This window comes from Cynocephalus volans, chromosome 10, assembly GCF_027409185.1.
Source record: "Cynocephalus volans isolate mCynVol1 chromosome 10, mCynVol1.pri, whole genome shotgun sequence".
Taxonomy (NCBI): domain Eukaryota; kingdom Metazoa; phylum Chordata; class Mammalia; order Dermoptera; family Cynocephalidae; genus Cynocephalus; species Cynocephalus volans.
This window is the reverse complement of record NC_084469.1, coordinates 36,344,391-36,359,558: the sequence shown is the minus strand read 5'-3', so window position 1 is coordinate 36,359,558 and position 15,168 is coordinate 36,344,391. Positions and strand designations below refer to the sequence as shown.

Below are 15,168 nucleotides of genomic sequence, written 5' to 3'. Positions count from 1 at the left end.
TGGGTTACTTGTGGGAATCTAAGAAATAATTGAGCCAACCGAGTCTAAGGAAGAGTCAGAATAGAGGCAGGTCCTGGGACCTTTGGGCTAAGTTTTTGGCCCACTCCTCTGGAGTGTTACCATTACTGAGACTGAGCCCCAACTGCCCAGTTCAAAATCCAAAATTCCTGGAGAAGAGAACCTGGCTGGCCTCCCCTGGGTTCCATCCCATCAACTGTGTATATGGAGGGAGAGTCAAGTTGAACAGATGGGGCTACTGGGCCACCCCAAGAATGTGTTGTTTTGAGGTCTGGAACTCAGTGACTCAGTTCAGCTGTACCTTGGTCAAATGATCAAATCAAATGATTTGCTTTTACCCAATCAGATGGATAAGCATTTGATGTATTGACAGTGCGTTACCTTGATAGCTGTACCTCTGCTCTGCCTTTCTCTACCTGAGTTAGAACTTTGGCAGCAGTGCCCTTGTGTTGCCTTGCCAGCTGTCCCTAATTGGTGCCAGGTGACATATCCCGGTACAAGCAGGATAAGTGAAGGGGTCTTTAATGGTGAATCCATAGCCTGACTGGAGCCATCCAGAAATCTTTTGACACTTAGTCAAGAGGGAATTGTCAAAACAAGATATCCATAACAGAGTTCCTGAGTGTCTTTTCAAAAACACTTGAATTTCTGCCAGACTCCAGTCAGATTCACATCCCCAGGGGCAACATGCGGCACAATGAGGGGATATTTCTTAGCAAATATTGATGTGCCGGAGAATTGCCATTAAATTATTGCCTTGACAACTCATAATACGTAGCTTTTGATTGCTGATGTGAAGGATTATCTATTTGCAATTGAATTCTGCTGTTGAATCATGGTGATTGCTGAGGTGAACTTATTTCAGGGAAGGGAAATGAATAACACTTTGAGAACACAGATGGGGCCTAGAAACTACTCAGCACTTTCTGTGCAGGAAGCAACAATAATGGCTGAGTTTTTACATACTCGCCCTAAGGAACCATTATCATTGGCAGAGTTTTGTTTTTGTTTTGGGGGTGTAGGAATGGGGCTTATTTTCTGCCTCTCTCCTGAGATGGACAGACCCATGAGGGGCCTAGTGTGCACCTCTGCACCCGTTGGAGCTGATGCACAGCAGGCACTCAGCAACAGAGTTTGAGTTCATTTCTGGTGTGGGTGAGTCTAACTCTCTTGGGTAAATTGGGACAGCTTGACCAACAACCTGACCCCTCGCGGTCTGACTTGCCCTGGCTGGCACTATGACCTCTCACATAAGGTCTCTGCTGGTACCCGTCCAGCTCCTCTGCCCATTTCTTGCAGTCCCAATTCCTTTTAATTTCCTGTCTCTAGGTCAGTCCCTTTTTTGCTCATCCGAACCCCGCACTCCTTCCAGGTCCCCCTCGCTGATTCCTGTTCCTGCTGAGAATTCTCTTGCTCTCTCTGGCCCCCCGATGTCTCTCTCTACACCTTTGTCTTTTCCTGCAGTTGCTACCTTCTTTCTAGAGTTGATTCTTTTCATGTTTCTGTGTTTCCACAGAGCACTACCTCTTGTCAGCATGGTGACAGGGCACCAGCACGGGGCTGGGGAGGTGAATTCTCTACAGGTGGGGGCTCAGCCTTCAGAGGAGAGGGGCGAGTTGCCAGTGTGAAGTGCCTCTCTCCTCCCAGTGTCACCTCAGCACAAATCCCGCTCAGACATACTTGGTGGCACTGCCCTGGCCATTCTACAAATTCACCTCAGAAAAGACAACAGTTCTTACCTTCAGGAAGCTGGTACTTGTCAGAAGAATGCAGCCAAAATTTAGTCAGCACCGGCCATGCGCTAGGCCCTGGGCCATTACAAAATGTCCTGTAACCCTCCGCAGCCTTGAGAAGTGTGTGCACTGTCCCACGTGACCCCTGAGGAAGCTGAAGGCAGGGGTGTTGGGCAGCGTGCTCGCAGAGGCTAGCAAGGGCCAGGCTGGGGCCAGCAAGCCCCTCCTGTCCCCACTGTCCTGTGTTCCTAGACCCTAAGCTTGTCTCAAGGCAGAGACTGTTACATTCAGTCAGTGTGACACAAGACTGAGATAAAATTAAGATCTGTTTTATTCCAGTGTTGCTCTGTTTTCAGTCAGAACCCAAACAAGCAGATTCTGTTCGGTGCCTGATTTTTTTGCTTTCTCGTGTATTTCTCTGAGCGTCACACCTTCATTTGTATGTCACAGTCCATGGCTTGCCACCTTCATCCTGTAGGACCTCCGTGGCTGCCCAGGTTGAACACCCCCGTCCCGACCCCAAGCTCTGGGTGCTCTCTCCCAGAGGATGAGGCCACGTGGCCGGACTCAGGCCTGCTGTGGGCCTGCCATGGGCCTGCCAGTGCGGAGGGTGCAGGCTTGGGCGGTAGGCTCAGCTTCCTAGTCCCCTTCTCTTACCTGTAAACTGGGGACATTGTCTTATGATGAGAATAATATGGGATTGGAGCGCTGTGAAACTTTCTGATCACACGTCCTAATGGCACCACAGGACTCTTGTTGTAGACCGCTGTCCCGGTTATGCTGCTGTCATTACTATTTGCATCGTCGTGAGGATTTTCATCATTTGGGCCAGCACAACTCTGCCCCTTCTCCCACGCAGCTGAACGTGTTCTCATGTTGGGTTCCCCTTTTGGTTTGCTCTAACCTCCTCCTTCTCCTGCCCATGACCCCGTCCTCCACGTGTGCCCCCGCTCTGACCTCCGCTTCCTCAAAGGCTTTTCACGTTTCAGTTTTTCACAGCTCCTCTCACCTGGTGTCCACTTGGCTGTGCTCTGCTTGCCTTTTGACTCCAGCCAGAATTTCGCCCAGCCCAGCTGCCCTTCCTGGAGCTAATAACTAAACGGATGCTGCCAGATATTCCACTCCGAACTTCCAACCTTTCCTGGACGCTCATCATCACCACCGGACCTCGGCTAGAATTGCTCTCTCTGTTGCTACACTAAATGCCACCCAAGTGTTCCTCTGTTTTTGCTCCTGCTCCTCCTCCTCTGGAGTAAATGACATTTTATTTCTGTTGTTAAACCGAGAGACCAGCTCCTTGCAGGACTTTTATGGAACATCTGCCATCCACAAGGCGCCATTCCTAGGCAGTGGAGTAGTCATCGCTGTCGACATGGCTGCCATGCATTGAGTGTCAGTCATGCCCCAGCAGTTTCATGTACTTTATCTTATCGAATCCTCACAACAAGCCTATGAAGTTGGTATGTTTTAGTCTGTTTTACAGATGATGGAACCAAACTCAGAGAGTTAAGAAACTTTCCCAGCATCCCATAGCTAGTTAGTGGCAGATTTGAAGTCAGGGCTCCCTCACTGTAAAACCAGGGGTGCTCCCCCCCACATCGGACTGCATGATCCCTATTTTTGGAGATCCTGTGGCCTAAGGAAAGAAATGTTAATAAATAATATAAGAATTTAAAGATGGAGGAACATCGTTCAAGGGCAATAATCTTGCTGTAAATGATCCTCAGTTTCCAGGGATGCAGGATGTTTCAGGGCTGAGCAGTCTTTAAGGAGGAAGTAGAATCTGAGGTGAGCATTCAAGGCTTTGGCCCTGGGCGAGGCTGAGAATGGGGTAAGGCTGTGAGCCGAGGGGAGCAGGCAGAGAAAGCCAGGTCTGTTGAGGAGATGGAGGGTAAGCCCCCGCAGCTGCAGAGGAAGTTTGGTCCAGAAAACAGAGAAAGGACAGCTTGGAGGGATGAGCTGGATGCCAAGCTAAGAACAAAACCAAACTCAGAAAACCAGAGAAGATTTTTGCAGTGTTTTAATGATAGCGTCATTTGGGGGAAGTTAAAATGTAGAACCGTGGGGTCAAATAGACTCAGGGTCAGAGGCAGGTAGGTGCCTTTCTCCCCAGCACCAGTGCCTGGCTTCTCCCAGCCCAGCTGAGATGCTAGTTCAGTTGGAGTTGTGTCCACAGCCGGTGGCCTACCTGCAGCGCCCACAGCTGCAGAGTGGGCAGGCAGGTGTAGGCGGCAATCTCAAGGGTAACTGCAGTTCTCCAGCCGTTCAGTCTGCAGATCGGAATGTAAATACATTCACCTTCTCTGCACGTCATCTACTCTTTTCTTAGTTTATTTACCCAGTAATGGGATTAAAGGAAACATTTACATGAACTTTGGAAAACAAATATTCCAGTTTTGTCTCTTCTCCTGCTTATTCCCCACCTCAGCTCCGGAGTCTGCTGCAAGAAATCTGTTTGATCTGTGAGAACCAACTGGTTAATACATAAGCAAATGTCACCTATTGATGGCACAACTGAAAGGGGGAAAAAAAAAAAAACTACAGGAGACATTCATAAGTGTCCTGTGTGTTAGCTGCATGGGGGTTGTTTGTTGGCCCTGACTCTTCCAGTGTGAAATACAGGCAGACAATAAGAATTTGTATTTTGCTTCAAAATAACCAACAGTAGCAGGCAGCCAGGATGGCCTTCCTTGTGACAAAACCAGGTAAAATGACTTCTAGATAAAATCGCCCTCATCTCATCCTGCTGCCCATTCCCACACTCCCCCATCCCCTCCTCTCCCACAGTTTCCTGCAGCTACAGGGTAGCAGTGGGTCAGTACAGAGATCTGCTCCTCACTGTCTCAAGAAAAGCAAGACTGCATATTTCCTGCCTTCCTCCTCTCTTCCTCCATGTCAGTAAGTTCTAAGAGCTGTTACCTACGCTCCACTGTGGCAGAGGTGTTGGCAGCACAAGCTCCATAACTTGCTGGTTTCCAGTGTTTCACTGGAAAAAAGTATGGACCATTAATCCAGATGAACAATCTTCAGAAAACACAACACTGTTCCTGAGAGACTGTGTTTAATATCCTCTCCCACTTTGAAAAGGAGTTTGTTTTCTTACATCTTTTTTTAATTGCCATGAGCTGGACTTGTAAATATTGTAAGTGGTTGAGTAATACTCATCTGGTAAACTGACCAAAGGAATTGGACATTTTTTTCCACTCTTGTAACCCTGGTGTCCCATGCCTGTCCCTGAAAGGGACTCTTGAATACTGGAAGGGAAAATCTGCCTCGCCAGGTGCCAGCGGTACCAGGCAGGAGCCGGGGGAAGTGCGGAGGAGACGATGCCGTGGGCAGGAGCCTCGCCAGGTGTCTGGGGCGAGCGCTGGGGGCAAAGAGCGCTCATTGTTTAAGCAGTTGGCGGGTTCCCAGAAGCTCAACTGTCTTTCCTCGTTCTGAAATGTCAAACATTTCCTTAGCTGGGGGATGGATGACTAGACCCCCTGAGGTTTAAGCACTATTTGGAGGCAGAAGAAATAAGTTCCCCTTTCACACGGACTGAGTACAATTCCAGGTCTTCCTGTGACATCCAGGAGGATGCTCTCCTGCGTCCTCGAGGCCAGAACCACTTTCCTACATCAGAGGTGTTGGAGCCCTCCCCTGCCTTCAGCTTTAGGAAATATCAAACGCTCTGTGGTTATTTGTGGCAGTGTTTTTTTTAAAAATGGGGTCTTATCTTTTAGTGATTCTTACTGAAATATTTGTAGATGAAATATGTCTGGGATTTGCTTCAAAATAATGCACTAGAGACAGGGAGCAGGTGAGGGTGCCGATAAAACCAGACTGGCCATGAATTGATCTTGTCAGAACTGATTTCAGTATACTCTTCTGTCTACTTTTCTATATGTTTAAAATTTTCCACCATAAACACTTAAGGGAGGAAAGGAGGGAGACAAAAAGAAAAGAGAAGATAAAAAGAGAAGAAACTCTTTATCTCAGTTTTTTAGCCCCAAGGAGTCTGGGCCCCTCTCCCTGGTCAACCCCACACTCACTCTGTCCTGAGTCATAGTCCCCCGGATGGCTCCACTGGTGCAGAGAAGGGTCAAGAGCATGTGCTGAGGGGTCCGACCCTGCTGCCTCCAATTCTACCTCTTCCTCTTACCAGCTGTAGGGTCTTAGGTGGGAGAATTAACCTTCCAGAACCCTGCTTCCTCATATCTAAAACAGAGATGAGGGTTATTTATTGCAGAGAATTAAGTGAGGCAGCACACCCGTAGCACTAGTACAAACGCTGGCATGCGTGAGTACTCTGTATGGCGTGGCTTAGCTTTCCCAGGCTTTAAAAAGATCCTTGTTTACTCTTTCTGAAACATCCTTTGGAGGACAGAGACGGCTGCATTCAGAGAGGTGCCAAAGCTGTGATCACATTCCAAGAAGGCCAGACTTCTTTGAGAGGAAGGATTGCAGTGATAAAGTATACAAACACCTTCGCTTTGACCAAAAGAATCTAAAAGGCTAAAGTTGGCTTGGCTTATCACTGTCACTTGCCACCTTGAAAGACCCTCCTCCCAGAGGACCCCTGTTTGCTCAGAAAGGGTTTAAAATATAAAAGTCCTATTTGTCATTGCTCTTAAAGTCCCCCTTTTCATCTTTGAACAAGAACCCAGTTTATCACATCTTATCAATTTACCGTCTCAGCCGTCAGTATCTGAAGTGCATGTTCATTTGTCATAGGTATTGTGTGCCCTGTCATGCCTTCACTTGGCACCATTTGTCTAATTCAGTTTCTGTGATGGAAATATGAGCAGCTTAAAAAGGAATCGCTGTACTAATAATAGTTCCAATAGACCCACCCACCTTTTTGCTCACCTTGTGCTATGGAAGTTCTCCGAAACCCAGGAGCCTTTCTCTGTCTTCTTGGTGTCTCTACAGTATTTGTTGGTGGATATTGACCACTTTTTGAATTTGCTCATCAACTGGCCTTCTTGATACATTTTCTCAGTTTCTTCCTCCCTGTTGACTATTCCCTCTGTGTCTTATCACCTCTTTTTGTCCCTTCCAGATATTCAGTACATTTACTCATTCATTTAAACATATATATGTAGCGCCTCTTTTGTGTGCCAGGCTCTGTTCTAGGTACTGGGGATATGGTGGTGAACGAGAAGGGACCGTCCCTTCTGTAGAAGCTCATGTGCCAGGGGAGGAGACAGATAGTAACCACCTGAGTACTTAATCAATGATTTAATAAGGGTTCCTGTGGAGACCTAGAGGAATGAAATGCACACAGTCAGCTGGAGTTGAGGAAGGAGCTCCTTGAGGAAGCGACACTGATGTTGAGTTTGGGGGCATTAACGAGGCCAAGCAGGGAGCTCTCAGGCTGTGCAGGGGCTGGGGAGTGGGAGGAGCATGGCATATTGGGGGAACCGAAGAAGGCTGGGATGACAGGGCACAGAGAGTGGCTGCCAGGAGCAGGGGCCAGCTCGTGCAGGGCCTGCTAGACCAATGTAGAGTTTGCATCTCAGTTTAGCCATTGGAGGGTTTTAAGCAAGGAGGTAACCTGATCTGATTGACATTCTATAAAGATTGCTCCCGCTCCATTGTGGACAATGACTGAGTAAAGCCACAACTGCAGAGTTCCACGTCAGAGCCAGCGGTGACTGCCCATGCCTGCAGGCCTCTTCCCGGGGATTCCAAGCTTCGTGTGCATAAACTAAAACCAGATGTATGTTTTCTTCTTCCTAATCAGTTGTTGTTCTTCATTTCTTTGTTCTCATCTCTTGTTCCGCTATCCCCATAATCACTGTGCTTTGAAAATTCAAGGTCACTTTCATCGACCTCTCCTCCAGGCCTTCTTAGCCTCTGTCCACAACCCTTGCTGCCCAGGAGCTCCTCGGCCCCCAGCGCTCTCCCAGCTGGGATCCCGCCTGTCGCCTGAGAGCCCCAGGAACACACCTCTTCTTAAAACACCTCTCATCATCTCCCTTATTTCCTCAAAAACTCAGCACCCTGCCTTGTCCCAGGGTGAGCCCCGGCTCCGGTGTGCCAGTAATTGGCCTCACGTGCCACCTCTGTGTGTCTGCTGCCTCCATTCCCTTTGTCTTCTCCTGATTCTGCACAACATAAACCTTCCACCCCCTCCAGGAACAAGTTTTCAACAAAACACCACACGTGTGACCTACTGACCAAGAAGGAGTGGGACTCCTGCCCAGGTGGAGCTTCTGGTCAACCTGAAGATGTTTCTGGAGGCAGAAATGAATGAAAAGAGGATCTCTTCTTCCGGTTCTGGCAAGAAGATGGACCAAGATGATACTAACACACACACACACACACACACACACACACACACACACACACACACACACACACACACACACACACACACACACACACACACACCCCTCACTACAAGCATTTTGAAATGATGCTAGATAAAATATTATAACCCCACCCCCAAATGTTAACATACAACTGAATTTATAAGGAATTACAAGGAAGAAAGGAAATCCCTAGATGAAAGAAATGAAGAGTAAATTGAAAACCAGAGCCCAAGTGAAGGAACCGATGCTGCAGCTGGGTCGTTATCAGTCATCGTGATGTAGAGCAGGGCCGGTGACTGCTGGAAGCGGCCAGGGAATAAAGGGTTTGGGCTGGGCAGACCACAGATGGTGCGTCACATCTCCTTTTACTTTTTTTGACAACCCTTTAAAAATATAAAAACCATTCTTAGCTCATGGGTTGTACAAAAGCAGACCACAGCCAGATTTGGCTCATAGACTGCAGTTTGCAGACTCCTCAGGTAGAGGCTTAGGTTTATGTCCACATGAAGACTTGTCCACGTGAAGACCTTACATCCCTGAGATGAAGGACTCTCAAAAGACTGGCTCATCAGAGAAAGAGGCTGTATTAGAAAAAATTCACTCACTATCACCAGGAGATAACGAGGAAGCTTTCCATATATTCTTTAAGTCCTTTTTCAATATTCAAAACTGTGGGCAGGCTGTGCTTATGTGAGTTGGGCTTAAAATTTACACTACCTGATCTACATTGAACCCTGAGGATCTGTGGATAGAATTCAGGAACTTGGATGGAAAACCAAATCGCATTCTTGTTTTCACTAACATCTAATTGAGATTTAGTATTTCCTTAAATTACAAACATAGGCAACAAACCACAGTGATATTAGTAGTACTTGTGACTTTGTCACTAACAGAAGTCAGATATTTTAATGTCAAAATATAGTGCGTTACCTCAGAGTTTAAAAAATATATATATATATTGATAAGCATGTTTCAGTGTAATGAGAAATTTTCAGACACACTTCTAAATAATTATTGGGCCAAAGAAGAAATCATTGTCGAACATTTTTTAATATTCAGAACTTAGAAACTAACAACAATGGAATTTTTTAATATCAAAACTTGTAGGCTTAGAAGCATAATATTTAGAAGGAAGATGGAAAATGAATGAGCTAACTTTCAAGAAGTTAGAGAAAGAATAACAAAGTAAATCCAAAGAAAGTTTATGAGTAGGATTAATAAAAATAAATGCAGAAAATAATAAAACAAAATGAAGAAACGAGTTGGTCAACAAAGTCAAAACTCGTTCTTGGAAAAGAGTAATAAAAAGAAACACGCTTGCGGCAAGGTGGTCAAGGAAAAAAGAATGCACAAATTAGCAGTGTTAAAAATGAAAAGAGGGACGTAGACACAGTACAGTTTGCATCGATTAATGATGGGGACGTGCTCTGAGAAATGCGTCATTAGGTGATTTTGTTGTTGTGCAAACTTCATAGAGTGTACTTTCACAAACCTAGATGCGGTAGCCTGCTATACACCTAGGCTGTTTGGTCTCGCTTCTGTCTCCTAGGCTACAAGCCTGTACAGCATGTTACTGTACTGAATACTGTAGGCAATTGTAACACAATGGTAAGTATTTGTGTATTTAAACATAGAAAAGATACAGTACAAAAAAAACAATATAAAAGATTTTTAAAAAGGCACACCTGTACAGGGCACTTAGCATGAACGGAGCTTGCAGGACTCGAAGCCTCTCTGGGTGAGTCGGTAAGCGAGTGGTGAGCGAATACAAAGGCCAAGGACATTACTGTGCACGACTGTAGACTGTAAACACTGTACACTTAGGCTGCACTAAATTTGTAAAATAATATTTTTCTTTCTTCAATAAATTAACCTTAGCTATAACTTTTTAAATTTATAAACTTCAAAATTTTGTTTACCTGTATAACTCTTTTACAAAACACATTGTACAGCTGTAGGCTTGTTTACACCAGCATCACCACAAACACGTGAGTAACGTTCGTGCTACAGTGTTATGATGGGTACAAGGTCAGTAGGGTGATAGGAATTTTTAGCTCCATTATAATCCTTTGGGACCACCGTGGTATATGTGGTCCATCGTTGACCTAAATGTTGTGTTATGGTATATGACTGTAGAGTGTTTAATTTATTAGATAATATAGCGAAAAGTTTTATGCCAGTAATTTTGAATACTCAGAAAAAGGCAGTTTCCCAGAAAAAATATAATTTAACAAAACCTACTCAAGAAGAAGGGAAAACAGAATTCCTGATGTGAGAAACTCAGTGTCAAGTGAGTGTTTAAAGACATTGAGCAGCCGTTTTATTCATTTATTCAGCAAATACATATTGAGTCTCCAGGCACTGTTGTAGACGCTGGGGATACAGCACTAAATAAAGTAACCAAAACCCATATACTGTGTCAGTGCTGTCCAATAAAACTTTCTGCGATGGTGGAAATGATCTTTATTGTCACTAACACAGTAGCCACTGGCCACATGTGACTATGGAGCATTTGAAATATGGTTGGCACAATTGAGGAAGTGAATTTTTTAACTTTAGTTTTAATTAATTGTGACTTAAATAGCCAGATGTGGCCAGTGGTTACCTAGAGTACAGTCTAGCTACTGAGATCACTTATGCCCCAGTGGCTGCATAACATAGGAGAGTCAGGAGTTGGACTGTGTGGATCCTGGCCCTTCTCTCAACCAGTTCCTCAGTGTGCAGTGAGCAGTCCTGGTGGCCAAAAGCCACATGACCGTGTGTGGGGCTGGCAGGCAGAGCTGGGCTCGGGTGGCAGACTGGCTGTGAGAGCCAGTGCTCTCCTTTGTGTTTTCTACCCAAGAATATTAGGAAGTATAAAACTGGAAAATATGAATACAAAAAAATATATATGAAGAAAAGTCCCTCTATTGGGGGATATTTTTTTATAGATGGGAGGCATAAGGATCTTGGACTCAAGAAGACAAGGTGAAGTCATGTGGATAGTGGAGAAAATGGGTTCTAGAGTTACTATTTCTTTGTAAACTCTTAAGCCTTTTGCTTTATCAATGCTTCATCAATGCATGATCCAGTCGATAACAAGGGAGGCCATCTGCAGCAGCTTCCACAACCCCCTGTGGTCTAAGCTGCACATACAAGCTACAGCCAGGGGCTTAGCGTGCACAGTCCTCTTTGCCTGAGTATTGAGTGGGTGGCCTGGCCCCACCCAGGTCCCCCCCATGTCTTGGAATCAGAGCACTGGCCCACTTCTCGAGGTGGTGAGGGCTGTTTCCAGTTTCCTAGAGCCCCAGCCTTCTGCACCTACCAGCCTGCAGAGCCAGAGTCATGCAGCGGCAGTGCCAGGCTACTCCCAGCCCAGCCCCCACCCAAGTGTGACTGAAGGCACAGAGGGAGCCGCACACTGGAGAACCGTATCCAGTATCCTCTCTGAAGATACTCAATGAAATGCATGATGCTTTTCTGGTATGGATCATTAAAAGAGGTATTTTCTGCTTCTGTTTTTCAGGGATGATAATGGTGATTTTATTGCTGCTTGTGGCTATTGTGGTTGTTGCAGTCTGGCCAACCAACTGATGGCAATAAAGAGACCACCAGCCATGACACCTGCCAGTGACAGATAAAAGCCCAGCACCCTTTTGGTATATAAAACCCACTCTCAATAAATCCCGCCAAAGCTCTGAACTCTTGATGTGCATTGCTTCAGTAAAGGCACATAGCTCAGCAGCTCTGCAGAGCTACCTGGAGCATTAGGCCCCGTGTGGCCCTTTTGGTTTCAACCTTGGTCATTTTGGTGAGTCAGAGGTCCCTCAAGTGGTCACTGCCACATAGCTGCCAGTGGATTCCAGCCACCCAACAGTGTGCTGGGCATCTGGGGAATACCAAATTAACATGTAACCTTGATGTTTTTCTGTTTGGGGAAGTCATGTGCCCATGTAGGAAATGAGCGGACAGTCAAGGCCATGGGTGTCCAGGCAGTGGGGAAGGGTGAGGTAAGGCTATGCAGAAGGGGTAGCCACACAGACACATGTCTGAGTGTGTCACTGCCACCCTGCCACCCTCCTCTGCCCAAGTCACCCACAGGATTCAGCACTGCTTCTGGTGGTGTTGGCTTCCACTGCCCAGGAACATGTCTGGACTCCACTCTGGGAACCTCCTTTTAGACCTCAAAGCACATTCTTTTTCATTGCCTCCATAGTAGCAAACTCATTTTTCAAGGCTGAAACCTCTTTATTAGCAGCCAGAACCAAGTCTGTCAAATGCAGTGGGTGGGAAGTGATTGGGCTAGAAAGTACTGTTTATGGTTCAAAGAAAAGAAGGATTATAAATTAGGAGAACACTGCCTTTATTTGGCAAGTATGCCATGCATATGTACGTGTGTGCGTGCGTGTCTTAGGGTAGACACTTGGGGTATGCCTGCAAAAGACACAGCCCATGGTGTGGCCAAGTCCTGAGATAGAAGGGGCAGAGGCCCAGGCACTGTTCCCTCTCTCCTGTCTGTATAGACCACAGAGGGGCCAGTGGCCTTGCTCTGCCCTCCTTGGCAAAAAAAGAAGGAATTAGGGTTGGTGACAGGATGGTTTCCAAAGCACAAGATTTCACTGGAAAGGAGAGAAGGGGCCTATGTAGGGGACTACAGTGGGGGCTCCTGTGGATTTCCATAAGAGGGTGTGACCCAACACCCCCTCTGGACAGAGACAGACACCAGGAAGAGAGCCACGGTGCAGCCTGGCATAGGGTTATTTCCTAGGACCTTGAGACCAAAGGCTCCAGGTGTGCTGGAAAGACCTGGGGTCTGGGAGTCCAGACACCTGCCCAGCCCTGACCACGCCTCCTCACTCCAGAGCCCAGGCTGAGGGGACAACCACTGCAGTCTCTCTGGCAGAGGGAAAGGGAGCTCTGGAAGCTCTCGCACCAGCAGTGAAATGTTCAGCCCAGAAGGCAGAGAGCTTGAAGCGTGTGTTGAGTGGCCGTACCACCTCCCAGCTCTGTGGCCATGGGCAAGTACCTCTCTACGCCCCCATTTCCTCATCTGGAAAATGGAGAGAAGACTATTTTCTTCCCACCCATAGCGTTGCTGTGAGGATAAGCGAGTCAGTACGTGTAAGCACAGAGCACGCTGCTTGACTCAGTTGGAAAGAGGATTCTTCCTCTCTAAACCCAAGAGTAAACCCATTGGGTCAGATGGTCTCCGTGTCCAGCGCTCAGGGGTTTTGTCACATGCTTTCCACCTGGTGCAGTGGAACAAATACTGTGAGGATGTGAGCATGAACCAGGGCAGAGGGATGAGCACTCCTGTGCATGTGGACCCTGATCCCCGCTGACCTCCTAGGGTTGCCAACACGTGCAGACCAAGGCCAGGCCTGGGGATGTTGAGGCTCTTGCAGCAGGTTTAGCAGAATGGCCGGGGCAGTGTCCAGGCAGGAGGTGGCAGGGCCTGGAGAGTGCACAGCAGGGGAAGCTGGGAGAGGGAGCTGTGCTGTCAGGGAACCAGATGTGAAGGGAGGGGGAGGAGAGGAATGCAGGCTCGGTGCAGGTGAGTGTGTTCCTAAGGAGAGGGCCCATGCTGGACAGGGCTCCAATGGCTTTGGGACAGTAATGTGCGCTGGGACGCAGTTCCTTGTTGGCGTGGAGCAGTTGCTAATGGATCATCCAGTGAAAGATCAAGAATCTGCAGAGCCACATCTTCCAGTCTTGTGCGAAACCCCAAATCTGTACAAACAGTGTCTCCTTGGACCCCCCACTTTGGGGCTCAGGGAAGGTGGCATTGACGGTCTGTGTGACTTTCTCACCTCCTCTTGACTTGCTCAGCACGGAGCCCCGGCAACTCGTGGGGCGTTTGAACCAGAGCCACGGAGTCCTGGCTCAGTCACACTGAAAGGCCTTTTCAAGCAAAACACTGGCCCGATGTCTGCACACAGCAGCTTCTGTTCTTTTGGCTGAATGGGATCTAGACCCAGCCCCAGCATTTTCGCTGTGTGACCCTGGACAAGTTACTCCACTTCTCTGGAGCCACCGGCAGAGCAGGGCAGATGAAAACTGCCCAGGAGGTTAGAGTGTGAGTACCTGCCATCCAGGCCTTGGGCAATGCAGGTCACAGAGCGTGGGGGCATGTGTGGCAGGAAGAACTGTCTCCCCTTAATCTTCCTCAAGGGGTGGGCTTCTCACGTGAGACACCCACCCCAATCTGAACTGAAGGGTAGGTCCAGAAGGGCAGGGCACACCCTAGTGGCTGGATGAGCCAACTTTTGGGGATCTGTTGCCTTGAGACTCATGCTGGAGAAATGTGGCTATTATAAAGGTGGCATTTTCCAGTATGAGTTTGCAAGCCTAGTTTTCCAAACCCTCAAAGGTGCCAGGACCACAGTCCCAAATGACCTTCTAGCAGGTGCCCTGGAATTGGTTGGGTGAGCCAATTTAGACTTATAAGCCTAAAGAAGAGAGGCAAGACAGGGTCTTAACTCCTACCACCTTGGGTGCTTTTTCCATGAAAATAAACTTTATTAAGATAACAGTAGAAGTATTGTTTAACTCAACTGATTATTAATTATAAGCATTTTAAGTCTCGATACCATATAAAGAAATCCAGATACAACTGGGTACAGCTGGTACTTTTCCATTTAAACTTCAGTATTATGAATAACTGTAAATAAACCTTATTAGCCCCAAAACAATCTGCTCCTTTCAAGACCCGCAGGGCCCCTGCCCAGACACCGCCTCCCCCAGTCGTTTGTGGCTCTGATACGAAAAGTCCTCACGCCTCTTACCTCTGCTGCCACAGGTTTGAAGCCTGGCAGGGCTTGTGCTTTCTCCCTGAGTTGCAGATCCCTGAACTTTCCCTCCACAGGGCTGCTGCAGAATTCCCAACTGCCCCTCCGCTTCAGGATCTGTCAGGCTCTCTCCTGACGAGCCAGAGAAGTGCAAGCCAGTCCTGTACATGCGTCTTCCCTCCTAATCAGAAAGAGTGCCTTAGCCTCCTTAGACTTCTGTTCCCTGCTTCCTCAGGTTCAGAGCTACAGTAATGGCTGTTTTGCAAAGACTAGTCAGAGATCATCTCTTATCTAGTTGCATTTTCTAACCTAGCCCTACTTAAGTGGGTTTTCCCCCCTTATTTTGAAAAG

At 47.3% G+C, this 15,168-nt stretch overlaps 1 protein-coding gene across 1 annotated transcript in view; it reads left to right on the top strand.

Moving 5' to 3' along the window:
- The window catches only part of STX8 (syntaxin 8), a 268,672-nt gene extending 256,941 nt beyond the window's left edge, over positions 1–11,731 (top strand). The window contains exon 8 of the mRNA XM_063112417.1: positions 11,556–11,731. Within this exon, the coding sequence (XP_062968487.1) occupies positions 11,556–11,623 (68 nt within the window). The 3' untranslated portion in view covers positions 11,624–11,731. The remainder of the gene's footprint in view (positions 1–11,555) is intronic.
- The last annotated feature ends 3,437 nt before the right edge of the window (positions 11,732–15,168 follow it).